At 44.7% G+C, this 27,813-nt stretch overlaps 2 protein-coding genes and 1 pseudogene across 4 annotated transcripts in view; 2 read left to right on the top strand and 1 right to left on the bottom strand.

The window, feature by feature from the left end:
* The window catches only part of LOC124859095 (cadherin-23-like), a 49,623-nt gene extending 44,458 nt beyond the window's left edge, over nucleotides 1-5,165 (top strand). The window contains exons 27-29 of one of the 3 annotated variants that reach the window (XM_047351610.1): nucleotides 1,540-1,659; nucleotides 1,876-1,986; nucleotides 3,613-5,165. In XM_047351610.1, the coding sequence (XP_047207566.1) occupies nucleotides 1,540-1,659; nucleotides 1,876-1,986; nucleotides 3,613-3,954 (573 nt within the window). In that variant the 3' untranslated portion in view covers nucleotides 3,955-5,165. The remainder of the gene's footprint in view (nucleotides 1-1,539; nucleotides 1,660-1,875; nucleotides 1,987-3,612) is intronic. The other 2 variants (XM_047351609.1, XM_047351611.1) reach the window with 2 other exon arrangements.
* A 2,025-nt stretch (nucleotides 5,166-7,190) lies between these two features.
* On the bottom strand, nucleotides 7,191-10,040 carry LOC124858956 (annotated as a pseudogene).
* Nucleotides 10,041-16,305: 6,265 nt separating this feature from the next.
* LOC124858612 (SPARC-related modular calcium-binding protein 2-like) lies at nucleotides 16,306-22,224 on the top strand. Its single transcript, XM_047350678.1, has 2 exons — nucleotides 16,306-16,517; nucleotides 21,970-22,224. Exons 1-2 carry the CDS (start codon nucleotides 16,443-16,445, stop codon nucleotides 22,207-22,209), a joined length of 315 nt encoding a protein of 104 aa, XP_047206634.1. The 5' UTR covers nucleotides 16,306-16,442; the 3' UTR covers nucleotides 22,210-22,224.
* Nucleotides 22,225-27,813: the final 5,589 nt, after the last annotated feature.

The following is a 27,813-nucleotide window of genomic DNA, read 5'->3' as shown; positions in this document are numbered from 1 at the left end:
ATTCCATCCGGTTTGCGTTTAGTTGGACCATCATTTATTTTTCAACAGGACAATGATCCCAAACACACCTCCAGGCTGTGTAAGGACTATTTAACCAAGAAGGAGAGTGATGGGGTGCTGCGCCAGATGACCTGGCCTCCACAGTCACCGGACCTGAACCCAATCGAGATGGTTTGGGTTTAGCTGGACCGCAGAGTGAAGGCAAAAGGGCCGACAAGTGCTAAACATCTCTGGGAACTCCTTCAAGACTGTTATTAAACCTGACAGGCCACACCTGTGAAGTGAAAACCATTTCAGGTGACTACCTCTTGAAGCTCATCAACAGAATGCCAAGAGTGTGTGGAGCAGTAATCAAAGCAAAAGGTGGCTACTTTGAAGAACCTAGAATATAAGACATATTTCCAGTTGTTTCACACTTTTTTGTTCAGTATATAATTCCACATGTGTTAATTCATAGTTTTGATGCCTTCAGTGTGAAGCTACAATATTCATAGTCGTGAAAATAAAGAAAACTCTTTGAATGAGGTGTGTCCAAACTTTTGGCATGTACTGTAAATATATGTGTGTATTTATTAATATAGATCTAGGCTTTCTTTAGTGAATTATTTTGAAAATCTGGATGTTGTACTCATTCTGTTTCCTGGTGATGTGGTTTGATTCATGCATACTGACTCCGGCATCCAGTAAAAAATGTCTGCCCGCGCCTTGCAGCACCTGTGCTCTGCCATCTGATGAAAGCTGACTTTCTTCTTCTTACTCTGCTTCATCTCTCTGTGATAGTGACTGAAATATATGTAAAGAAACATCAGATTATTTGCTGTTGTCTCTGTTGTCAGCCATTGTAGCAGCAGTCAACTTACCCCGGGTTTCCCTTCTACACCATAAAAGAATGAAAAGGAGTTGTGAAATTTTTGTGAAATTCATGCATAAGGCTGTCACCGCCAGGCTTGACAGCTAGTACAGTATCTTCAGATTTGAAAGCCTTGCAATGATTCATACTTACATACATGAACATACTTACCATTAAACTTTTCTCCAAAAGGTATTTAGCTTGTTCACAAGGGCAACTTCAAATTTCAGATGAGCTTGAAGGTGTTGATATTTGTAATATCTTCTCTTTGGCAGGTACGCTGTCAGTCCACGGTGATGTAAAACTGGCTTCATTGTGGAGAGACACCAGTTATCAGTCTTGGTTGTTCCTGAACAATCTGACAGATTTCATTTCATCTCAGGGTGGCAGTTTGTTTCCATTGGTTGAAACTCAGGCACAGTCGGTCGTTCCTACATGATGATGATCCCTAAACGATTCAAATTAATTTCTAAACAGAACAAGCTGGCTAACATTAAGCCACTGGAACGGCCCTGACCTCAACTTTATCGAGCATTTGTAAACTATGCTTTAATGCCAATAAGTGCCAGAAAAGAAACTAAATTCAAATAACTCCAATAAGATGGACAGTTGGAATGAATCCATAAAAAATCAAATTCGTATTACATGGCATTGATGTCCATGATGAGAGTGTGTGGTTTTCCTCACAGGGCACCTTTGGCCGCGGGCCTCAGGCGAAGCCAGAGGATGACCGCTACCTGAGAGCGGCCATACAGGAGTATGACAACATTGCTAAACTGGGTCAGATTATGAGAGAAGGGCCCATCAAGGTGAGATATATCAAGGGAAGCAAACACGTCATGATTTCCTGTACTCAAACTAACCTTAATCAGCAAGCACTGTGCAGTGGAGACCAAAACAACCACTAATGTCTTAACCACAGGCTGTTAAAGTTCAGGGGTTGCAGCTGATTATGTTAACAGTTATGGTGTACTGGTTGGAATGTGTCAGAGATGTTTGTTTGATCCAAACTGCCATCCTGTCAGGGTTCTCTGCTGAAGGTGGTACTGGATGACTACCTGAGGCTGAAAAAGCTCTTTGCAGCGCGGCTTGTCACCGTATCCACCAGCGAAGGAGATAAATCATCAATTACTGAGGTGGGCTTGGAGGAAAAACCACTGACCTATCTGCGTCTGCTCCTGATGTTCTTCACTGCCACTGAGAGTCTTCTAGCTTTTCTTCACATTCCCTTTCTGATGTTCTGATGCTGTCTCTTCTCACCACACCTGCCTAATGGCTACCTTGAACCAGACTCCACATCAGATGGAGTTTTCTCTTTTAGATTGGTTGCAAGATATGAGCATTTTTGACCTCCTCTACTTTACTTAAATGGAGATGTACTGCTTATTCTCTGATCTAGCTACTCTTTTATTTTTTACTGATCTGGTTTGCTGTTCATTCTTTTATTTCTAGAGATAGCCTGCCAGGACATGAAAATGATCTGATCTTAACCAGGTTAAAAATGTGTTTAAACCTAACCTCAAGCATACAAAAACCCTCTGATTCCACACCATCATTATTTATTAAACAAAGATGAGGCCAAAACAGAAAGTACCACCTTGCTGGTTCTATTAGATTTTAGAAAGAAAGTAGCCCATAATTAATGCAAGTTAAAGCACTTATTGAATTGTCTGAACAACTCTAAAAGTGCTAGTTTTGGCAGGTTGCTGCTTTAAAACATAACTCTACCGAACTCTACATCAAGGGGGAAAGGCATCAGCAATGTCCTCAGATAAGCAACTTTTGTTGCTGGGAAGGATAGTAAGTCCCTTTTCAAACATCCTACAGATAGGAATATTACTTTACAAGTGGAAACATTTAGGACATCTGACATCTGCCCAGGAGTGTACGTCTCAGCAATTCCCCCTTTAAAAAAGCCCAACTGATCCATCTGGAACAGTTAGAAAACAAACAAGTAAGACTCGTTGAAAGGGTTGCCAGGAAAAACCCTTTTCTCTCTAACAGCATGATTTAGGTTTGCAAAGTTGCATCTGAGTGAACCACAAGACTTGTGTAACAATGTTCTTTAGGAAGATGAGACTAAATAACAAATTTCTGGCCTTATTGCACAGCACCATGTTTAGAGAAACCCAAACAGAGCATATCAGCTCAAACAACTCATACTAACTATCGAACAGGCTGGTAGAGGAGTGATGATTTGGGTTTGTTCTGCAACCATAAGAAATGGGAACCTTGTAGTCATTGAGGCATTCACAAATTCCTTTGCCTACCAGATGAAGCAACCTGACAGCTCCAACTAAGCTCAAACTGGGTCAACAACAGGACAGTGATTCCAAACACAGATGCAGTTCTACAACAGAACATCTGAAAAATAAGACTCAGTGTGTGGAATGGCCCTGTAGAGATCCAGACCTCAGCCTGAATGAAATGCTATAGTGAGGGCTTACGTGAGCAATGCTTTAAGTAGTGTGGGCCAAACTTCTCCCCCAACACTGTCAGCAGTGAACAAGTCAGATTGTTGAGATATCTTTCTTGAAACTGGTTCATCAAGTTATTCTCTCAGTTTTTCTGTTCTTGGCTTCATCTATGTCTAATAAATAATGACATTGTGGAATCTGTTAGTGGTGTTTGGATTTTAACATTTTTGGAACCTTGAAAGGACCAGAGCATTTTTATTGTGCTCTGATACAGGAATCTTTAGACTTAAGCAACATATTACTGATCAGCTACTTTTACTGACTCTCCTTCTCTGTCTCTAAAAGCTAATCCAGAGTGATCTGGACGATGACGATGACGAGCATTTGGGCTTGAATGCAGGACGCGGCACTCTTCGCTTCAAGCACAAGCTTCCTGTGGAGTTAAAGGGACCTGACGGCGTGCATGTGGTCCACGGCAGCACAGGCACCCTCCTGACCTCCGATCTCAACAGCCTGCCGGAGGATGACCAGCGGGCTCTGGCACGTTCTCTAGAGGCGCTGAATGCAGATGGGGGTTTGTATTCAGAGAGAAATGCCCGCACAGAGTCTGCTAAATCTACCCCGATGCATCGTCACAGGGACGGGGACACCCTGTCAGAGAGTCCCCTGGAAGTCACGGAGTTATGACTAGCCGAGGCCTCGCTGGTCTGAGGGCAACCATAGCTCGTGTGTGTCCTTATGCCTCCGCATCAACGTCCTGGGAAGGACCGGAGGAGTGTTTGTAGTCTAGGGATACCCATCAGCCAGTGCATCAGTGACACATCCAGCATAAGGACAGACTCACCACTGGGCTGGTTTGACTGGGTCTTATGTTGATGAAGATAGTCACATTACCAGTTTGTAGAGTTTTATTCCATCTGCAGGATGCCTGTCTTCAGCAAGACAAAAGGTTTCCCTGACAGCCATTAAACATCTGAGTGAATGAGATGGACCGGGCCTTTTTGTGGGAAACATTTGCTACAACCATGACCTTAAAATCCTCTAAAAGGTGCCTCATTCTCATTAATTCTTTTTAAACTTAGACCTGGACTGCAGACACACACAAAAACACACACATAAACCAATCTATACACACTCAGACCAGCAGATGGCCTCTAAAAGGAAACTTAGAACATTAAATAATCAGGCAGATTTTAGGGCATTGTTTTGGTAACGAGATGCAGGACGGGAACAGCAACAGATATATTTTAATAGTTTGGAAATAATTTAGGAACATTTTATTCAAATATGAAAGATAAATTTTGATTTTAGAAGAATCACAGAGAGAGAAGGGTGATGCTCCTTCTGATGAAAGAAAATATTTAAAACTCTGTGGAAGGTAAACAGAGGATCATATCCAGCACAGGAATAAAAGACTTCCCAAATAGATGGACTAAGATCATACCCCAGAATGGCGAGGAAGGGAAAATATGGTTTTATCAAAAAGGAACAAAAATATTTCTAAAAACAAATTAACAATTTTATAGATGGCAATGTGCCCAGTGACTTTACACTGCCACGTGGGGGGAGTCAAAGTTGTGCTCAAAATGAGAAAATGTACTTTATTTTTGTATTAAAAAAATAGAATTAAAAAATATTTTTGAAGAAAAAATGTCTTACCAACAGTTACCATGGAACTAATGTTGGATGTTTGGCGTATGAGTATATAGTGCTATGGTGAAATGTCTGTTTGTTTCCCTTGTATAACAGATGTTTCTGTTGAGTGGCGTGTAATGAAAAAAAGACTTTTTATATTCCTGTTTTGCAAGTTTTTGTTTATTGTCATCACCAGCCATAAGATCTGTGTTGGGAAATGTTGTGGGACGATCTGTGCTAATTAAATATGCAATGGTCTCTGATCTTGGTGTCGGCAATAATATGACGCCTGATGCACCAGAATGAAGAAATCTGAAATCCAGACGAGCCAAACATTAAATACTTGGAGTCATTATAATCGGTAATGCAAAGTTTGATCCCAGGTGCATCTCAGTAACATTAAAAAGGTAATTTGCTTTTAACTGAACCACTGAAAAAAATTAACTCCTACATTAATGGACTCACTACACACAGAAACATATTTATAGGCTTTTTGTTCATTTTGATGAAAATCTCAAATTCAGTTACTCTGATAATTTGTACTTAACAGACAAGATAAATTGTCGAGCTGCACCTCTAAAGCTAAACTTAGACATTTTTGTGTAAAGCAGTGAAATACCTTCTTTCTTTGCTAATAATCAGCAGAGGAACTGCTTGTAAATACTTCCACCTGGTGGTCAAGTATATACTGGTCCTTCTCAAAATATTAGCATATTGTGATAAAGTTCATTATTTTCCAGAATGTCATGATGAAAATTTAACATTCATATATTTTAGATTCATTGCACACTAACTGGAATATTTCAGGTCTTTTATTGTCTTAATACGGATGATTTTGGCATACAGCTCATGAAAACCCAAAATTCCTATCTCACAAAATTAGCATATCATTAAAAGGGTCTCTAAACGAGCTATGAACCTAATCATCTGAATCAACGAGTTAACTCTAAACACCTGCAAAAGATTCCTGAGGCCTTTAAAACTCCCAGCCTGGTTCATCACTCAAAACCCCAATCATGGGTAAGACTGCCGACCTGACTGCTGTCCAGAAGGCCACTATTGACACCCTCAAGCAAGAGGGTAAGACACAGAAAGACATTTCTGTACGAATAGGCTGTTCCCAGAGTGCTGTATCAAGGCACCTCAGTGGGAAGTTTGTGGGAAGGAAAAAGTGTGGCAGAAAACGCTGCACAACGAGAAGAGGTGACCGGACCCTGAGGAAGATTGTGGAGAAGGGCCGATTCCAGACCTTGGGGGACCTGCGGAAGCAGTGGACTGAGTCTGGAGTAGAAACATCCAGAGCCACCGTGCACAGGCGTGTGCAGGAAATGGGCTACAGGTGCCGCATTCCCCAGACCTGGGCTACAGAGAAGCAGCACTGGACTGTTGCTCAGTGGTCCAAAGTACTTTTTTCGGATGAAAGCAAATTCTGCATGTCATTCAGAAATCAAGGTGCCAGAGTCTGGAGGAAGACTGGGGAGAAGGAAATGCCAAAATGCCAGAAGTCCAGTGTCAAGTACCCACAGTCAGTGATGGTCTGGGGTGCCGTGTCAGCTGCTGGTGTTGGTCCACTGTGTTTTATCAAGGGCAGGGTCAATGCAGCTAGCTATCAGGAGATTTTGGAGCACTTCATGCTTCCATCTGCTGAAAAGCTTTATGGAGATGAAGATTTCATTTTGCAGCACGACCTGGCACCTGCTCACAGTGCCAAAACCACTGGTAAATGGTTTACTGACCATGGTATCACTGTGTTCAATTGGCCTGCCAACTCTTCTGACCTGAACCCCATAGGGAATCTGTGGGATATTGTGAAGAGATCGTTGAAAGACTCAAGACCCAACACTCTGGATGAGCTAAAGGCCGCTATTGAAGCATCCTGGGCCTCCATAAGACCTCAGCAGTGCCACAGGCTGATTGCCTCCATGCCACGCCGCATTGAAGCAGTCATTTCTGCCAAAGGATTCCCGACCAAGTATTGAGTGCATAACTGTACATGATTATTTGAAGGTTGACGTTTTTTGTATTAAAAACACTTTTCTTTTATTGGTCGGATGAAATATGCTAATTTTGTGAGATAGGAATTTTGGGTTTTCATGAGCTGTATGCCAAAATCATCCGTATTAAGACAATAAAAGACCTGAAATATTTCAGTTAGTGTGCAATGAATCTAAAATATATGAATGTTAAATTTTCACCATGACATTATGGAAAATAATTAACTTTATCACAATATGCTAATATTTTGAGAAGGACCTGTACATGCTCCAGACATAAAGAGTCAGCACCTTGTATCAGAAAACTCCATAATTGTATTGTTTCCAGGTCACATAGAAAGGTTTTCATCAGGAAACCAAGTCGGACCAAAGAAGACCCGGTTCTTCAGGTCAGACTCCTCGGCTTGCAGCGGTTCCTGTTGCCACAGTGGTACCAGTGGCTGGCATTTTCTTCAATGTCCTGTTTAACTGTAAGAAAAGGATTTAAAAAAAGAAGGTGTTTGTTCTAAGTACCTTTTGTCCAATTTCATAGATTTAAATTATTCATTTTATATTTTGTGAATCTCTACTTACTTCCTCAAACCTGTGTATTTGTCTGATGAAAAAGTCTCCATACCGACGAGCAACTTTAGTGTCGGCAATGTGGATCATGTCCTGTGGGTCAAACAAAAGAACATAAAAGCTTTTTTCATCTACAGTTAAAATGTCATGCATTGACCCAAAAACCCTTTCTGCATTTACTCAGGTTCTCTTTTTCTGATATAAACGTTAGTTTGTTGATCTGAAACAAATGTGAAGAAATCTGTAAGGGGGTAAAAACCTTCTCACAGCACTGTATAAAGGACACACTTACCTTATCAATATAAAAGTCAACCTCAGACGCAGACTGGAATTCTCCTTCCAGTGCCGAGATGCCACTGGTCCATACCAGGTTCTTCATCTTGTGTTTGAAGACGAGCAGCTGGATCCGGAACTCCTGCTCCGACATGTCCAGGAATCCTGCCAGTTTGGCTACTGGCATGGTGGTGTACAGCTTTAAGAAACTGTTGGCATGGCAACATGAAGGGTTACACAGCTTTAAAAGTCACTGGTTATTAAGAAGGAAATCTAGAAAACCTGGAGTCAAGATCAATATTCCATACTAATATCTTATTAAAGAAAGTTATTACAGAGATAACTAGCGTTGGCAAATAGCAGCTAGTGTTAAAAACATTTCACTATTCCCTAGAGAAGGTGCAGCCTTACCTGAACTCAGATATTCAACAGCATAGTCCAGACAGGACAGAAAGCTCAAAGGGATAAAACAAAGTAACTCCCACAGAGCCCTGGGAGTTACTGAACATCCAGTTTCACTGTTATGCAGATGAACCCAACTCTACCTTTCTGGTAAGCCAAATTCCAGACTCCCACCCTCTTCCCTAACCTCGTGCTTATCAGAAATAAAATCTGGGTTCTCCTCTAACTTCCTTAAAGAGAAACGCGACAAAACTGAGATCCTCCTTGTTGGAACCAAAGCTGACAGTGTCTCCCTTTCACTTGACGGTTCTACAATCTCCACCTCTCCTCAGGTTAGGAGTCTGGGAGTCATCTTCGATGGCACTCTATCCCTCACCTCTCACATCAATACCATTATTAGTTCTGCTTATTTCAACACAACATTAATCATCTCCATCGCATCCCTCTGCATTTATTCGTATCCATAGTCTTGTCACCTCCTGCATCAATTACTGTGACTCTCTGGTCTCACCCTCATAAAACGTCAAGTGGTTCAGATTCAGCTGCTCGTCTTATTACCAAAACCCAGTCTTACAGCAGCTCCAGAGGCTCCCTGTTCATTTCAGAAAACAATTCAAAATGTTTCTGTTTACATTCAAGGCTTCCCACAACCTCGCTCCCTTTCTGATCTCCTTTGCATTTCTTCTCCTTTCCGCATCCTTAGATCTTCTTCCTCTATTCACTTCACTGTTCCTCCTGACCACCTCACCACCATGGGAAGCAGAGCTTTCACCCGTTCTGCCCCCAAACTCTGGAATTGCCTCCCTCCCGACGTTCGTAATCCTGACTCTCTTTAAGTCTAACCCCGTCTGTTGAAGAGTGCATACTCACTGTGATTGCCTGTTCCTTGTAACTGTTTATGTGTGTTTTATCTTGTTTTATTGTCTTCATGCAGTTTGATTTGTCCAGAGTCATTGATTGCTCTGAAAGGTGCTTTTAAATAAAATGTATTATTATTAACTCTGCGTTACTCTGGTCAGCCTTCCTGTTATCTGCTAAAAGTCTTGCTCTCGCACAGCTTGAATAACCCACAGAAATTTTAAAGGTTCGCTGATACTAAAGAGCGTTGTGGTTACCACAGCCTGGTAGTGTTTGGGTATGATGTGTTGAGTGATCGGACAGAAAATTAGTTTTTTAACCAGTTGCTCACCAGTCAAGGTTAATCAATCATTCGTCAATTCCTCAGTGCGTCTGTAGATCTAAACACTTCACTACATGTCTCACCCCTTCTGCATACGCAGCATCTTGTCTCCGTACTTCTCCCTCAGCTGGGTGTGGATGCTCTCGTCGATGCGCATTGGGTACATAGTCAGAGCGATTGCCAGGAGGCCGTGCATCTGCTCGTTCTGCTTATTGATCTAAAAACATTTCAGAGAGCAACATTTCAATTGGATTATTTAAATGACTAAAATCAGACCATAATCACAAACGTTATCCTACTGACCATCTCGTATTTATATGTTGACCTCTGGAACATGTTCCTCGTCCTCTGGATGTAGAGAAGGATGTTGGCGAATACTCGAATGGCATCCTGGTAACGGCGCATCATCAGGTAGGCAAAACCTACATAGTAGTAGGTGGTGATCTGGCACTCGGGCACCCGGGAATACATACTCTGAAGGACGAGGGGGAATGAATCCACAAAGGGTCAACAGAGTTTTATGCATACTCTGTCTCAGCAGGTTTCTCTCTTACCTTCTTGTTGAGTTCAATGTTCTCCAGGACTTTGATGGCCTGGTAATAATCACCTAGTAGAGAGTGCAGCCTCAGGAGTCCAACCAAGCTGAAGTACCCCAACATCTTGTACAGAGAGTGACGTCCATATTCCCCAGCCACGCTCTCTGGGTCCCCTGCAGCCAACCAATGGAGTTAAATGCTCTAGATTTCATTTACTTCATTTAAACTTGTTTCCAACCACTTTTAGGTCAATATTTAAGATTTAAAATCATCTAAGCTTCTACAACTGCTCAAAAAAAATAAAGGGAACACTCAAATAACACATCCTAGATCTGAATGAATGAAATATTCTCATTGATTACTTTCTTCTGTACAAAGTTGAATGTGCTGACAGCAAAATCACTCAAAAATCATCAATGGATATCAAATTTATTAACCAATGGAGGCCTGGATTTGGAGTCACACACAAAATTAAAGTGGAAAAACACACTAGAGGCTGATCCGACTTTGATGTAATGTCCTTAAAACAAGTCAAAATGAGGCTCAGTATTGTGTGTGGCCTCCACGTGTCTGTATGACCTCCCTCCAACGCCTGGGCATGCTCCAGATGAGACGGCGGATGGTCTCCTGAAGGATCTCCTCCCAGACCTGGACTAAAGCATCTGCCAACTCCTGGACAGTCTTTGGTACAACATGACGATGGTGGATGGAGCGAGACATGATGTCCCAGATGTGCTCAATTGGATTCAGGTCTGGGGAACGGGCCGGCCACTCCATAGCTTCAATGTCTTCATCTTGAACTGCTGACACACAGCAGCCACATGAGGTCTAGCATTGTCCTGCATTAGGAGGAACCCAGGACCAACCACATCAGCATATGGTCTCACAAGGGGTCTGAGGATCTCATCTCAGTACCTAATGGTAGTCGGGCTACCTTTGGCGAGCATATGGAGGGCCATGCGGCTCTCCAAAGAAACGCCACCCCACACCATTACTGACCACTGCCAAACAGGTCATGCTGAAGGATGTTGCAGGCAGCAAATCGCTCTCAACAGTGTCTCCAGACTGTCACGTCTGGCACATGTGCTCAGTGACTGATAATTATAGACCAATTGCCCTGGCAAGTGTATTGTCTAAACTGTTTGAACACATTATATGAAAAACACTTTAAGAGTCCTAAACATCTGAAAACCAATATGGCTTTAAAAGTAAGCTCAGTACTCATTTATGTATTTGTTCTTTGAAGGAGATTGTAAGTGCAAATAAGAGACAGAATATATCAATTTTTGTGTGTTTCTTAGATGCATTGAAAGCTTTTGACAGAGTTAACCATTATAAGTTGTTTGCTAAACTCTAAAGTAGAGGGGTCCCTGCTTATTTAATCAGGATTTTACATTTCTGGTACTCTCATCAGATTAGGCAAGTTAAATGGGGTTAGGAGGTTTCTGAACCTTTCTCAGACCATCTTCCCCGCCGTTTTTTTTCTTTTTAAATGCACACTACAACAACACGCATCAACACCACATTTGAGCTGGCGGAGGCAGGCTTGGGGTCTTTTCACACTCCTGTTCGCTATTTCCCATCTGTGGTCAGAGGCCAGGAGAGGGAGTGGGCCCTCTAGTCGGCTCTGGGCTGGTGTTGGGGGTCGGGTCTTGGGGATTGTCTGGTGCTGGGCTGGCGTTTCGACTCTCTCGGGATCGCTTGGGTTCCCTTGGATCTCGGCCCCTGGCTTTGGGCCCTGGTCTGCCGGCTGGGGGTGCTGGGCTCCGGCAGGGGGGTCTTAGCCGGCGTTGATTGGGATGTGGCCCCGCTTTGATGGAGGGGCTGGCCAGCTGGACTGCTTGGTGGCCATGCGGGGGTGCGGGTGGTTTGGGGGTGGGGTTGGCAGGGTGCCCGGTAACTGGGGCCGCCGTGGCCTTTTTTCCACTGCTTCCTTCTGTGGTCCTGGCCCGGGGTCGGGCGCTGGGCTGCGGTTGGCGGTCGGGTGGGTGGGGCGGCGGAGCATGTCTTGTGACTGCACCGGGGCGGCTGGCGGGTGGTGCTTGGCCTGGAGCGGTTGGCCTGCATGGCCCAGGTCCCCGACCGATGCATGTATCCCTCTCTTGGATTGGTGGGCTGGGGCTGCTGGCACTGTCTGGGGGGGTTGGGCGGGCTTGGAGGTGTGCTGCTCTGCTGGCTGTCTTGTCCGAGGGGGGATCGGGGCGGTGGGCTGGGGAGTGGAGGGGTTGTGTCCACTTCTAGGGCGTGGGGTCACTGATGTTTGGATCGGCTGGGTGACGATGGTGGAGCTGAGCTGGATAGTGTTTCTCCCTGGGCAGTCGTTGCAGTGGCAGTGATGTAGTGTTTTTTGTTGCTGAGGGGGGCGTGGTGGGGTCACTGGCCCTGGGTGCCTGCCGCTGGCCGGGGACCTCTTGGTGGATGAGTTTGTCCCGTCATGGTGCGGGGTCAGGGGTCCGGTTGTTGATGCGGTGCTGGGTGGGGTCTGCCCTGTTGCGCCAGTGGGCGGGGGTGGCGTTGCGCAGGGCCCTTGCCTTGCCATTGCGGCACGCTGTGTGGTGGGGGAGCGGGGTGCGGCAGGGGTTCTTAGAGCGGGGCTGTGTGTGGAGCTTGCTCTGTGTGGGTGTGGCTTCATCGGCTTCTCGGCCACGAAGCGGAGTTCACCTGTGGGGCTATGCCCCTGTGGGGGTGGGGATTTGTGGCGTTTGGGTTCAGGGGTATGTGTTCAATATCGGTGTCCTTTTTGGGGGTGGGCCTGTGGGGAGGTTCTTGTTGGGGTTCACTGGGGGTGGGAGACTCATGGGGTTGGGATCGGAGCTCGTTGGGGGGTGGGGACTGCTCCGTCCTGGGGCGGCTCCGGTTTGGCGGGTTGCTTTGGGCCATGTGGACCCCTCTTTTGTACATAGCCCACTCTCCTGAGGTGGATGGGAGTTGTTGGGGACTGGGTTCGGGGAGGGGGGGCGGGAGCCAGGCCGGGGTAACCCGGGTCTGGGCAGTACCGGCGCTGTCTGCCTGCCTCTGCCCCAGGAGGGAAGGGGACCACCTCCTGGGTCCGGGGGCTGCTTGCCCCTAGGGGGTACCAGCGCCTAGACCTGGGAGTATATAGTATGCATGGGGAGTGTGAGTGTGAGTGTATGACGTCCATTGTTGTTTATCCTTACGTTGGGTGTCAGTGATTTTATGTGTATGCATGAGGGTGGGAGTGGGTGATTGTGACTGTGTGTGCCTGTTTTTTTTGTGTTTTTTTTTCGACAGGTTGGGTCTTGGACTGCTCCCTCTCCTGGATCAGCTTCCTCCCCACCACACCGCCTGCCGGTGGTTGGAGTCTCTGCCCGCTGGTGTACCTGTGGTTCTCGGTGTCCGGGGCCGGGTACTTTGGTGTGTGCTGGCTCACTCCCGGTGGCTGCTTGCCTGGGCCTGGCCCCCTGGGCTCTGTTGGGCCTCTGCTTGGGGGTGGTGTGTCCCGGGGTCTTGGGCCTCTGGGTCCATAGCTGAACCTGCTCGGGCGTGGACCGCTGCCGGTCGGGGGCCTGTTGGCTCATCGCTGCGGCTGCTAGGTGGTTCCCCTGGGACTCTCCACTGCTCTTCTCAGGCAGGGTTGCGGTAGTCCCGGCGGTGGTTCTCCTGGGGTTCCTGTGCTTTAGGGGGCCTTTAGATGTCTGTGGCTCGGATCTCCTCAGTGTCCGTCCAGGGACCATGGGGCAGGCCTGTGGGTCCTCACACTCGCTATTGAACATTTTTGTGGAGAAACCTTGTATACAAAAGCGTGTCCACACCCATACTCACAGGTGTTAAGCTTCAGGTGTTGACAGATATACAAATGTTCTATATTGGGCTGCATTGTACATTGTACATTCAGAATTACCGTGTACTGTTTTGATTTAAAAAAACAAAAAACAGCTGCAGGTGTATAAGCAAGCAGGGTGTAATCTTGTATTCTCTTCATCCTTCTTTCTCTCCTCCACTCTTTCCTCTTTATCTCCCCTTTTTCCCCCCATCTCTGTCTTTTTTTGAGCTTCTTTTTTCCTTTTTATTTCAGCCTCCGTGTCCGTAACAATTGAAATATTCCCAAAGAAGTTTATAATAAAGTTTATTTTATAAATATCAAGCAGAGCTTGTTCTGCTTGTGAAAGTAAATCTGTTGGGCAATTTTTTGGCACTCAGACAACAATTCTGAGCGATACGCTGCCGGACAGGACACGGTAAAAAAAAAAAAAAAGGATTCATGATGGACACCTGTAAGTCAACTGTTTGTTATGAGCAACATTCCTACTTTTTATGTTTTATTAAGGAACTAAATATATACAGGTCCTTCTGAAAATATTAGCATATTGTGATAAAGTTCATTATTTTCCATAATGTCATGATGAAAATTTAACATTCATATATTTTAGATTCATTGCACACTAACTGAAATATTTCAGGTCTTTTATTGTCTTAATACGGAGGATTTTGGCATACAGCTCATGAAAACCCAAAATTCCTATCTCACAAAATTGGCATATTTCATCCGACCAATAAAAGAAAAGTGTTTTTAATACAAAAAACGTCAACCTTCGAATAATCATGTACAGTTATGCACTCAATACTTGGTCGGGAATCCTTTGGCAGAAATGACTGCTTCAATGCGGCGTGGCATGGAGGCAATCAGCCTGTGGCACTGCTGAGGTCTTATGGAGGCCCAGGATGCTTCGATAGCGGCCTTTAGCTCATCCAGAGTGTTGGGTCTTGAGACTCTCAACGTTCTCTTCACAATATCCCACAGATTCTCTATGGGGTTCAGGTCAGGAGAGTTGACAGGCCAATTGAGCACAGTGATACCATGGTCAGTAAACCATTTACCAGTGGTTTTGGCACTGTGAGCAGGTGCCAGGTCGTGCTGAAAAATGAAATCTTCATCTCCATAAAGCTTTTCAGCAGATGGAAGCATGAAGTGCTCCAAAATCTCCTGATAGCTAGCTGCATTGACCCTGCCCTTGATAAAACACAGTGGACCAACACCAGCAGCTGACACGGTACCCCAGACCATCACTGACTGTGGGTACTTGACACTGGACTTCTGGCATTTTGGCATTTCCTTCTCCCCAGTCTTCCTCCAGACTCTGGCACCTTGATTTCCGAATGACATGCAGAATTTGCTTTCATCCGAAAAAAGTACTTTGGACCACTGAGCAACAGTCCAGTGCTGCTTCTCTGTAGCCCAGGTCAGGCCCTTCTGCCGCTGTTTCTGGTTCAAAAGTGGCTTGACCTGGGAAATGCGGCACCTGTAGCCCATTTCCTGCACACGCCTGTGCACGGTGGCTCTGGATGTTTCTACTCCAGACTCAGTCCACTGCTTCCGCAGGTTCCCCAAGGTCTGGAATCGGCCCTTGTCCACAATCTTCCTCAGGGTCCGGTCACCTCTTCTCGCTGTGCAGCGTTTTCTGCCACACTTTTTCCTTCCCACAGACTTCCCACTGAGGTGCCTTGATACAGCACTCTGGGAACAACCTATTTGTTCAGAAATTTCTTTCTGTGTCTTACCCTCTTGCTTGAGGGTGTCAATAGTGGCCTTCTGGACAGCAGTCAGGTCGGCAGTCTTACCCATGATTGGGGTTTTGAGTGATGAACCAGGCTGGGAGTTTTAAAGGCCTCAGGAATCTTTTGCAGGTGTTTAGAGTTAACTCGTTGATTCAGATGATTAGGTTCATAGCTCGTTTAGAGACCCTTTTAATGATATGCTAATATTTTGAGAAGGACCTGTACATTTAAGCATTCACCATCCCAAGTATGGAGTTATTTTTGGCAGGGGGTCATTTTCAGATTAATCAACAGGAAACGTGATATGTTGGGCTTGTTTTTAGACTCTAAATGTGAAGATTGTTGGATAACTTTTCGAGTCGGTTTATTTTGTCAGCTTTTCTTTGTGCAGCTTTCACTTGAGAATATAAATATAAACTGAGAGATTATCTAGAAACAATCCAATCCAGACAGTGTGTGTCTCAAAATCTGGATAAAACCAGAATATTGCATCTGTTGCTCTTTCTATCTACTGAATGAACATCATCATAAAGTATTTTGAGAAAAATGAAAGATTCGGTTTTGAATGAGTTGGATGAGAGACAAGAATACCTGACGTGTTTGGCTCGCCTACCAGCAGCAGACGTAGTCCTTCACCTACCCCCTACCTGCCTGCCTGCCCACCGGCTGCAAAGCTGCCTGCATCCCGATAAGGAATCTCGTCCATAGAGTCAAGTATGGAGGGAAAGGGGTGTGAAAGCTGAATCTGAAAGAGGAGAAAAAAGAGAGAGCGCAGCAAAACACGGAGGGAGGGGGAAAGGTCAGGGCTGCGGGGGTGGGGGGGTTTATTACTCTACCAGAAATAAGGAGAGTTTCTACAGAAGCGGTTTGGCAGACGAAAACAAGAAAACGGAGCGAAACAAACCAGTTTCTCTTCAACACTGGCACTTTCCACAAGAGACGGAGGGGATTTTTAGCCAGTTTTGCAGCTTTTCTCAACGTATTATCTGGTGCGGGAGTGAAGTCCACGCAGTGGAGCGCAGGGCAGTTTGGACCGTGCGTAATTCTGGGGAGATTTTATCGTTGCGCTGCGTCAGGATGCGCGTCTGGCCGCTGTTGGCTCTCCTCTGCATGATGTGCGCAGGACGCGCTCAGAAGTTCTCCGCTCTCACGGTACGAAGCCGCAACAGTCGCATAGTGTTTCACATGCTTTTCTTTATGTGCATAACAATGGTTAAAATATAAAAAAATGCAAAATCGTTTTTAAATGTTGATGGTTACGATTTACAGCTATTGAAAACCCAAATTCTTGTTTCACGAAAAATTATTAAACAAAACCAATAGAAAATGATTGCAAATACATACATTTCATCCAGCTGAACAGTTTATCCTTATACTCTTCAGGCTTTACTGAACATTTACTCAGAGCTCATTTTGCATGGATTACCGCCTCGATGCGGTGTGGCAGGTTAGGAGAGGCTGCCAGCTTATCAAGTACAGTGATACCATGGTCATTAAACAGCTATTGGTGCTTTTAGCAGTGCGGGCAGGTGCCAGAAGTCAGCATCTCTATTAGGTTTCAAAGCAGAAGGAATCATTAGATGATCTTAAATTTCCTGCAAGATCCTGCTCTAACGTTGGACTTGATAAAACCTATTGGACCAACACCAACAGATGAAATGGCTCCCAAATTATCACTGACTGTGGAAACTTCACACTGGACCTTAAGCAACTTGGCTTCTGTGACTCTACATGCTTCCTCCAGTCTCTGGGACAAATCAAATGCAATATTTACTTTTATATGAATAGAGGACTTTGTACCTCCCTTTTCTCCAGTAGGACACTTCTGATGTCTCTAATGGTTTGTAAGTGGAACATACATGAGCACGTATCTGCAGTAAAACTCTTAAATTGGCTTTTTCTTCACAACTCTAACAAGGCTGCAGTTACAGCTGTTGCTTGTTAGAGTTTTTCTACCACACTTTTTCCTTTCACTAAACTTTTCATTAGTATGCTTGGATATAGCACTCTGTGGACAGCTTCTTTAGCTGACCTTTTGTAGCTTACACAAATACATTCTCAGTGACTGTCCGCTCGACAACTTTAAAGTCAGCAGTCTTGCTCATAAATGTGTAAGTCATGATAATAATTTCAACATTTCTATGTTAAATCCATCTTTTATTGGTCTTATGTAATCACATTTTCAGAGAAACTGAATTTTGAGTTATCATTAGTTGTACGCAATTATCAAAAATATCAGAAATAAATGCTTAACACATCTCACTCTGAGCACAATTCATATTGCACCTTTATGTCAGATTTTAAGTGATGTTCTACAGAAAGACTTTGTTAAAATTTTAAGCACCATATAAATATATATTGGAGGATGTAGTCCGAAATAAACTGATCATCCGTTGAAAATATTTTTGCATATATATATATATATATATATATATATATATATATATAGTACAGACCAAAAGTTTGGACACACCTTCTCATTCAAAGAGTTTTCTTTATTTTCATGACTATGAATATTGTAGCTTCACACTGAAGGCATCAAAACTATGTGAAACAACTGAAAATATGTCTTATATTCTAGGTTCTTCAAAGTAGCCACCTTTTGCTTTGATTACTGCTCCACACACTCTTGGCATTCTGTTGATGAGCTTCAAGAGGTAGTCACCTGAAATGGTTTTCCAACAGTCTTGAAGGAGTTCCCAGAGATGCTTAGCACTTGTCGGCCCTTTTGCCTTCACTCTGCGGTCCAGGTCACCCCAAACCATCTCGACTGGGTTCAGGTCCGGTGACTGTGGAGGCCAGGTCGTTTGGCGCAGCACCCCATCACTCTCCTTCTTGGTTAAATAGTCCTTACACAGCCTGGAGGTGTGTTTGGGGTCATTGTCCTGTTGAAAAATAAATGATGGTCCAACTAAACGCAAACCGGATGGAATAGCATGCCGGTGCTTTGCTGGTGACAACAGTGTAATAGTAGTCCTTTAGACAGATTTTCCTACCTGATCTGTGGATCTCTGCAGCTCCTCCAGAGTTACCATGGGCCTCTTGGTTCTACCATGATCATTGCTCTCCTTGCCTGGCCTCTCTGTTCAGATGGATATCCATGTGTTGGTCTGGATCTGGACTTGATTTATGGAGCACGAGTCCAGAAAATTGCCAGACACATTGCTACAGACCCCACCTACACAGGCAATGCGCTGTTTGTCCCACTTCCATCAGAAAAACGATTCAGGAAAACAAATAGACTGAGAAACAGTTTCTTTCCTGAACCAGTGAAGGCAATTGTCCCACTGCAGGCAGACACTAAACATCTCTGCTGACAATCAAACCACCAGAACAATCTCTGGAATTGCGACTTCAGTATGAGGTTGTTTGGTACTCTATTAAATGTTCATTATAGAAACAGCCTGGGGGAAGAAACTGTCTCTGTGGCGGCTGGTTTTAGCGAACAGTTGTCTGCAGCGATGGCCTGAGGGTAAAACTCTGAACAGTTTATGTGCAGGGTGTGTGGGGTCTGCAGAGATTGTAGCAGCTCTTTTCCTGACCCTAACCTGTATAAGTCCTGCATGGAGGGAAAGTCAGCCCTGATTATTCGTTGCAGTCTGGACCTGTCCTGTTTTGTGGATGAGCCAAACCACACTGAGATGGATGAAGACAGGACAGACTGAATGATGGCAGTGTAGAAGATGACCAGCAGCTCCCGTGGAAAGTTGTACTCCTTGAGTTGCCTCAGGAAGTACAGTCTCTGCTGGGCCTTCTTCCGAACAGTGTCTATGTGTGAAGACCATCTCAGGTCCTCGGAGATGGTGGTTTCTAGGAACCTGAAGTGGTCCACAGCTGACACGGTGTTGTTGAGGATGGTGAGGGGGGTGTATGGGGGTGGTGTTCTCCGAAAGTCCACCACCATTTCCACAGTCTTGAGTGGGTTGAGTTCCAGGTAGTTCTGACAACACCAGTGTACCAGCCGATCCACCTGCTGTCTGTATGCAGACTCATCACCGTCCTGGATCAGTCCAATGACAGTGGTGTCATCTGCAAACTTCAGGAGTTTCACGGATGAGTCAGATGAGGTGCAGTCATTTGTGTACAGGGAGAAGAGGATTGGGGATAGAACACACCCCTTGGGGTCACCAGTACTTATAGATTTGCAGCGGGAGAAGATGCTCCCCAGTCTCACCTGATGCTGTCGGTCCGTCAGGAAGCTGCTGATCCACTGACCAGTGGAGGCTGGGACGTTGAGCTGGGTGAGCTTCTGGTGGAGGATGTCTGGTATGATGGTGTTGAAGGCCGAGCTGAAGTCTACAAACAGGATCCTGGCGTACGTCCCTGGGTGGTCGAGGTGTTGCAGGATGAAGTGTAGACCTAAGTTGACAGCATCATCTGCCGACCTGTTTGCTCAGTAAGCAAACTACAGGGGGTCCAGCAGGGGGCCTGTGATGTCTTTCAGGTGCTTCAACACCATCCGCTCAAAGGATTTCATGACCACAGACGTCAGGGCAACAGGCCTGTAGTAATTTAATCCTAGGATGGTGGGTTTCTTGGGCACTCGTATGATGGTGGATTGTTTGAAGCAGGAGGGGACCTCACATTTCTCCAGTGACTTGTTGAAGATCTTTGTGAAGATCGGAGCGAGTTGATTTGCACAGGCTTTCAGGCATGATGGAGAGACATTATCAGGTCCTCCAGCTTTCTTTGTTTTCATGTGCTGAAAGAACCTATTTACATCTTCCTCAGAGATCTTTAGTGCAGGCAGAGGATCTGATGGTGGGGGGTTGGTTGCTTTATGGGAGGAATTTGTTCCTGAATGGGATGTGGAGGGGATGATTTGAGATGTGAATGGCTTCTTGTCATGTCTGCAGTAAAAGCCATTCAGACAGTTGGCCAGGCGCGGATTCTGTTCAGGATGGGTGGGGGGGCTCCTATAGGCAGTCTGGTTTCTCAGACCAGTCCACACAGCCGAAGCATCACCAGTAGAAAGGCTGCCCGTACCGCGCCCAATCTCCACTGCTGTGAGCTTCTTCCTTATCTCTGCCCAGGTTCCTGAGATGTGGAGTAAACCATGGCTTATTGTTCCCAAAGGTGCAGAATGTCTTGGTCTGCACACACATGTTCTCACAGAAACTGATGTATCACCACATCAGTTAGTTGGTTTAAGTCAGTGGTTGAAGTTTCAAAAACAGTCCAGTCTGTGCATTCAAAGCAGGCCTGTAGCGTCCACTTCTTAACAGTGTGAACCATGGGTTTGGAAGCTCTTAATCTCTGCCTGTAGGTTGGAATGAGGTGGATTAGACAATGATGCCCTGGTAACAGCATGATATGAGTCCTTCATAGTTGTGTAATAATGGTCCAGTGTGTTTTTGTCTCTGGTGGGACATTTAATATGCTGACTGTATTTGGGGAGTTCATGGGAGAGGTTTAAATCTCCCAGTATTATGATGAAAGAGTCTGTGTATTGTTTCTCCACGTCTGTAATCAGCTCAGCGAGATGTTTTTCCATGGCAGAAGTGCAGCCATGTGGTGGAAAATATGAGCCAATTATTACAGTTTATGGAAAATGTCTCCAGATCAGGACTACACGTTTTTCCAGCACTTTTATGTCTCTGGACCAACCTTCATTTATATAAAAGCAGATTCCGCCTCCTCGCTTCTTCCCCGATAGCTCCGCGCTGCGATCCGCTCTGAGCAGCTGGAAGCCTGGCATCGGCAGTGTGCGGTCCGGGATGTTTTCACTCAGCCATGCCTCAATGAAGCAGAGAACCGCTGATCTGCGGAGGTCCGTGTTTTTACAGGTGAGAAGAAGCAGCTCGTCCATCATGTTACTTAGAGAGCGGACATTTACCAGATGGATTGAAGGCAGTGGTGTGCAAAGTCCTCTTTAGCTTTACCAGAGCGCCAGCTCGCTTTCCACTCCAACACTTTCGGCGCAGTATCCCGTAGAGTGCTGCGGCTCCGCTTGTCAGGAGTTCAGTGAAGCTCGGATTGATGAATGATTGTGAAAAAATCCAGAGAGAGGACTCTGATGTTGAGAAGTTTCTCTCTGCTGAATGAGACCACAGAATAGTGGCCCAAGACCACAGTACTCTGGCTCGAAAAACATAAAAACACACAAAATACACAAAGAAAGAGAGAGTGAAGCTCAGAGGCTGCCATCGTCGGTGCCATCTTGGTGGATATATAATGTCTATTTACTATCAACATTTTTTCTTGAAACATCTTTCTCTGATTGAGCTAAAAGGGTGCTCAGAGGCTGACACTTTCTTCCCTTTCTACCATGATAGAAACGTTGATGCATCCTTGCATCAATGCAGGAAACCCCTGCTAAGGCCATTTAACACATTAGCTGCAGCACTCCATTGACCCTTCAGGAGCGTAGTGTGAGGGGCTTCTCCAAGCATTGGCCTTCCAACCCACCAGGCCCTTATCAGTCTACAATAGGCTCTTTGCTCGAGGCTTGCCTCTGCTGTACACCATTCAGCCCCACAATGCCACAGAGCCGGGGGGAGGTAATAGGATTTGATTTGTATGCTGGCTGATTTGGTAAATTTTAGAAACAATTCATTTGGAAAACGTTTTCTCAGCTGATCTGCTCCTTTATTACTTTTTGCAGTTTCTGCGGGTGGATCAGGATAAAGAGTGCAACATGGAATGCGCTGGAGCTCCTCGAAAACCCCTGTGTGCCTCCGACGGCCGGACCTTCACATCTAGCTGCAAGTTCCTCCGAGCCAAGTGCCGCGACCCCCAGCTGGAGGTCAGCCAAGGGCCGTGCAACGGTCAGGTCACGAGTCACGCTTCAGCGATACCTGGTGTTCCCAAGCACACTGGGGGGGTTCCTGTTAGAAGCTTGTGAGATAAATTTATGTCAGCATGATTGAATCTTTGAGTGCTTGGAACACAAGTGGGTTTGACACAGTGAGAGTGGGTGGGGGGAACCTCTTCCTGGATGGGTCCCCAGTTTTACGTGTTTTGTCTGATGGGGAAGCTCTCTAAAGTAAATATAATAAATTGTGGTGTGGTCCTTCAAATTTAAGATCTGTCAAGGCATATTGGTCCCATCATACTTGATGTAAAGCTGTACCTACAGTGTTACAGACGTGTAACACTCACTTAATACTTCTTAAACCTTTTCATGTTTTTTTTATGTGACAATTACAAACTTTACTGTATTTTATTGAAATTCCAAGTCACAATACCTCAACTGTGTTGCTTGCATTTAAATTCAGCCCACTTCACTCTGAAACCCTTAAATAAAATCCAGTATAACCAACTGCCCTCAAACTTCACCTAGTAAAGAGAGTCAGCATAAATGTGTCAGCATAAATCCAGCTGTTCTCCGAAGAGCTCAGAGCTCAGAGGTTTGTTAGAAAATATTTCCGAACAAATGGTGTCATGAAGACCAAGGAACACAGTAGACAGTTGTGAAGATGTTTAAAGCAAGATTAGGTTATTAAACAATATCCCAGTCTTTGAACATCTCACAGACCTCTGATCAGTCATTCATCTGAAAATGGAAACAGTGGGGCGAGGCTAGTGGCATAGTAGTAGAGCATGCGACCCATCCTCAACGCAGCTGACCCTGGTTTGAATCCTAACCGCGGCGATGTGTGCTGCATGTCTTTCCCCCTCTTCAACCCACTTCCTGTCTGCAAACGTTTAAATAAAAAAATAAAGGTCACAACTGAAAAAAAAATGTTTTAAATAAAATAAAGAAAATGGAAACAGTATGTTTAGTCCACCTAAACTAACCGAACAGGCAAGGAGAGCATTAACCACAGAAGCAGCAAATAACCTCATGTTAAAACTGGAAGAACTGTAGAGATACAGAGCTCAGGTGGGAGAATCTATCCAGAGCCTAAGTAATAGAGTTGCACGATAACTGGCCTTTATGGAATTGTAGCGAGAGGACAGCCATTGTTTAAATAAAGCTAAGAGAAGTCCCGTTTGCAGTTTGTCTCAAGACGTGTGTGAGGCACAGCAAACACATGGAAGACAGTGCTCTGGTCAGATGACACCACAGTTCAACTTTCTGGCTGGCACAGAAAATACTGTGGAAAAGAAAACCAAGATTCCAACAGTCAAAGATGGTGGTGGCAGCATCATGCTGTGGGGATGCTTCCCTTTTTAAAGGGGATGCAGCAGGGACAGGGAAGCTGGTCAGACTTGGTGGGAAGAATAAGTAGGAACAATCCCAGAAGAAAACCTGTTAGAGGCTGCAGAAAACTTAGATGTCTTGTATTAGATGTCTGCTCTACCACACCTAATTCAAATGGTTGCATTATCTCCTCTGCATGCCATCCAGTGCTGCATAAGTATGTTAATCACTTGTTTACAGGTCCTTCTCAAAATATTAGCATATTGTGATAAAGTTCATTATTTTCCATATTGTCATGATGAAAATTTAACATTCATATATTTTAGATTCATTGCTCACTAACTGAAATATTTCAGGTCTTTTATTGTCTTAATACGGATGATTTTGGCATACAGCTCATGAAAACCCAAAATTCCTATCTCACAACATTAGCATATGATTAAAAGGGTCTCTAAACGAGCTATGAACCTAATCATCTGAATCAACGAGTTAACTCTAAACACCTGCAAAATATTCCTGAGGCCTTTAAAACTCCCAGCCTGGTTCATCACTCAAAACCCCAATCATGGGTAAGACTGCCGACCTGACTGCTGTCCAGAAGGCCACTATTGACACCCTCAAGCAAGAGGGTAAGACACAGAAAGAAATTTCTGAACGAATAGGCTGTTCCCAGAGTGCTGTATCAAGGCACCTCAGTGGGAAGTCTGTGGGAAGGAAAAAGTGTGGCAGAAAACGCTGCACAACGAGAAGAGGTGACCGGACCCTGAGGAAGATTGTGGAGAAGGGCCGATTCCAGACCTTGGGGGACCTGCGGAAGCAGTGGACTGAGTCTGGAGTAGAAACATCCAGAGCCACCGTGCACAGGCGTGTGCAGGAAATGGGCTACAGGTGCCGCATTCCCCAGGTCAAGCCACTTTTGAACCAGAAACAGCGGCAGAAGGGCCTGACCTGGGCTACAGAGAAGCAGCAATGGACTGTTGCTCAGTGGTCCAAAGTACTTTTTTCGGATGAAAGCAAATTCTACATGTCATTTGGAAATCAAGGTGCCAGAGTCTGGAGGAAGACTGGGGAGAAGGAAATGCCAAAATGCCAGAAGTCCAGTGTCAAGTACCCACAGTCAGTGATGGTCTGGGGTGCCGTGTCAGCTGCTGGTGTTGGTCCACTGTGTTTTATCAAGGGCAGGGTCAATGCAGCTAGCTATCAGGAGATTTTGGAGCACTTCATGCTTCCATCTGCTGAAAAGCTTTATGGAGATGAAGATTTCATTTTTCAGCACGACCTGGCACCTGCTCACAGTGCCAAAACCACTGGTAAATGGTTTACTGACCATGGTATCACTGTGCTCAATTGGCCTGCCAACTCTCCTGACCTGAACCCCATAGAGAATCTGTGGGATATTGTGAAGAGAACGTTGAGAGACTCAAGACCCAACACTCTGGATGAGCTAAAGGCCGCTATCGAAGCATCCTGGGCCTCCATAAGACCTCAGCAGTGCCACAGTCTGATTGCCTCCATGCCACGCCGCATTGAAGCAGTCATTTCTGCCAAAGGATTCCTGACCAAGTATTGAGTGCATAACTGTATATGATTATTTGAAGGTTGACGTTTTTTGTATTAAAAACCCTTTTCTTTTATTGGTCGGATGAAATATGCTAATTTTGTGAGATAGGAATTTTGGGTTTTCATGAGCTGTATGCCACAATCATCCGTATTAAGACAATAAAAGACCTGAAATATTTCAGTTAGTGTGCAATGAATCTAAAATATATGAATGTTAAATTTTCATGACATTATGGAAAATAATGAACTTTATCACAATATGCTAATATTTTGAGAAGGACCTGTATTTGGGTAAGATGTGTAGGAGCAGGGAAACACCTACAATATGCAGGACAGTGGACCCTGAGGACCAGGGTGAAGGTTTAAATCAAAGCATATTCATATGCTATAATGGTCTTGTCAGAGTCTGGGGTAGTTATGGACCAAATGCAGACAAGCACTTGGTGGCACCATGTTGAAAACAAATCCTTTAATTCAGGCAGCACGAGGAGGTACAGAGGCAGAAATAATCCCAAGGGTACACGAAGACTGACGTGACAAACATGACAAGGAGAATTGTGGAACCAGCAAAGAATAAATGGCAGAACCAGGTATATAAACCTGAGGAGAGGAGTGGACCAGTGAGGGAGAAGCTAGGGTAATCAGAGAAAAAGTAGAAACAGGTGCGGGAACTGGCTGTGGAGACTGAGGGAATGAATGGTTACTATGGTGACATGAACTAGAGAACGCAGGGACACGAGAAAAATAAAGCTATAAGAAAACCAAAGGAAAACTAGGATCTAAGGATGACAAACGCTAACAGAAAAGGGAGAGCAAAAACAAACCACAACAAATACTAAACTAACTGGGAGGGAAGCAGAGAAAGTGATGACTTAGAATAAATGCAAAACAAAACGTAAACAATAAGTGGAACTAAGTATAGCGGCAAACAAATAACTAAAGGCTAACCTGTCAGAAGGAACTGAAACAATAGAGACTAACACAGGGAACTATACTAGGAATAAGGCTGGGAAGAACTACAAATATAAAGGGAAAAGAACACTGAGTAATAATAACTGAAGGGGAACTAAGGCCAAGGGGAGGAACTAGTAGGGCACAGAGAAGGGGAAAGGGGAACACAGGAAAACAGAGGAAACAATGAAACGTAGTAAATAAACCAAAGGGACAGAATTCACAAAACAGTCAAAAGTAAACAAGCACAAAAACCAAAATAGCAGATCCTGACAGGTCCAATCAATTCCATATCTAAATCCTACTGAGAATCTGTGGCAACACTTGAAAATTGATGTTCAGAGCTGAGACTGAGCTTGAGCTATTTTGCAAAGAACAGGAAAAATCTATAGATGTTTAAAGCTGGTAGTGACAAACCCCAAAAAACTTGCAGACTCCCAAGGATTATTATTATTATTTTATTTTTTTAAAGGACTTTGATGTTTTTATAATCGAACTCAAAAGCAGGACAAGTTGATGCCAGATAATCAGCACAAAATGCCTCCCTTCACCACAGAGGACTTCGACAAACTTTTACAGAAATTGGCTGTTTTGGAGATGAAAATACATTGACTATAAGTGAATGTGGAGGTGAATATGGGGTACAGCGATGATTCAACTCTGCCTGTGATCCCAAACAGTGACAGCCAGCTCAACAACTCAGCCGGCAATCAGAACACTGAGAATAAACCTACCGGCAGACCCCCCTGGCATGTTTTAGGGGCATGACCAAAAAATCAAGGTGGACGACTCACTGGAAGATCTCAGCAATTAAATAAATTAGAATGGCCAGAATTACAGAGAAATACCCCCGTTTCCCCTGGGAAAAGGAGACTTCGACAGCGAGCTGCTGTCACAACAACTGATATGAGTGAGACAGCTGGAAATAATGGAGTTCTCCTCCAAAACAGATTTGCTCCACTACAGAATGAAAACCAGGAAAACTATCCATCTTCTGAGATCATTAAAAGATTTGAGAACAACCTTCATTCTAAACAGTCTTCTCCTAAATTGCCAGAGAAAAAGTACCCCACCAGACCAAGAACCCTAATAGTGGGCAACACAGCTGTGGATGGGATAAAAAACTTCTGCAACAAGAAAAACACAGAATCTCTTCTATTCAGTAAATAATCCGCCAGCAGCTTCAACCTTCAGCAGAGAACATGGAGTATCAACAACAATGATAACGCTGCGTCCAACAGTTCCAGCAGAAACAACCAGCCAGTTGGCTGAGAAAGAGAGGTCATCACAAAAGGTCTCCCCGTCGAAATCCACAGGAGAAGTGGACCCCGCCATTATACACCCCTCCCCCCAAACCCAGACCCAGACCGACACCCCCGGTAAACCCCCTTCACCCCAGACCCCGACCCAGACCGCACAGAACTCTCCCATCTCCCCACTGAGCCCGCTTTTTGCTTTACTGGATTCTGATAACGTGAAAGATGCTCTTAAAATCTGGACCCAAATGGTCCTGACATCTTCTCCATTCAACACCCCCCGTGGCTGAGGCCCTGCTACTAAACCAACATCTTCCAGAAGTCGTAGACCCCCACCACCTCCTAATCTATCTCCTCCTAATCAGGACCTTCAGATCACTTCTCTGTGATACAGTCTGGGCCCCAGTGGTAACTCCATCAGAAATGAACATGTCCAGGAAAAACTTGGGCCCCTAATAGGAGATAGTTGTAAAATCTCTGTGCTTATATGTGAAAGAAAGAAGAAAGTCAAAAGGATAAGAGACAGTAATAAAAAATTAACAAAAGCCATAAACTGTCAGGTACAACCAGACACAGAGTTAATATCAATAACTAA

This window comes from Girardinichthys multiradiatus, chromosome 22 (genome assembly GCF_021462225.1).
Source record: "Girardinichthys multiradiatus isolate DD_20200921_A chromosome 22, DD_fGirMul_XY1, whole genome shotgun sequence".
NCBI classification, from domain to species: domain Eukaryota; kingdom Metazoa; phylum Chordata; class Actinopteri; order Cyprinodontiformes; family Goodeidae; genus Girardinichthys; species Girardinichthys multiradiatus.
The sequence above is the reverse complement of the archived record's forward strand: the minus strand, read 5'-3'. Positions and strand labels throughout refer to the sequence as shown.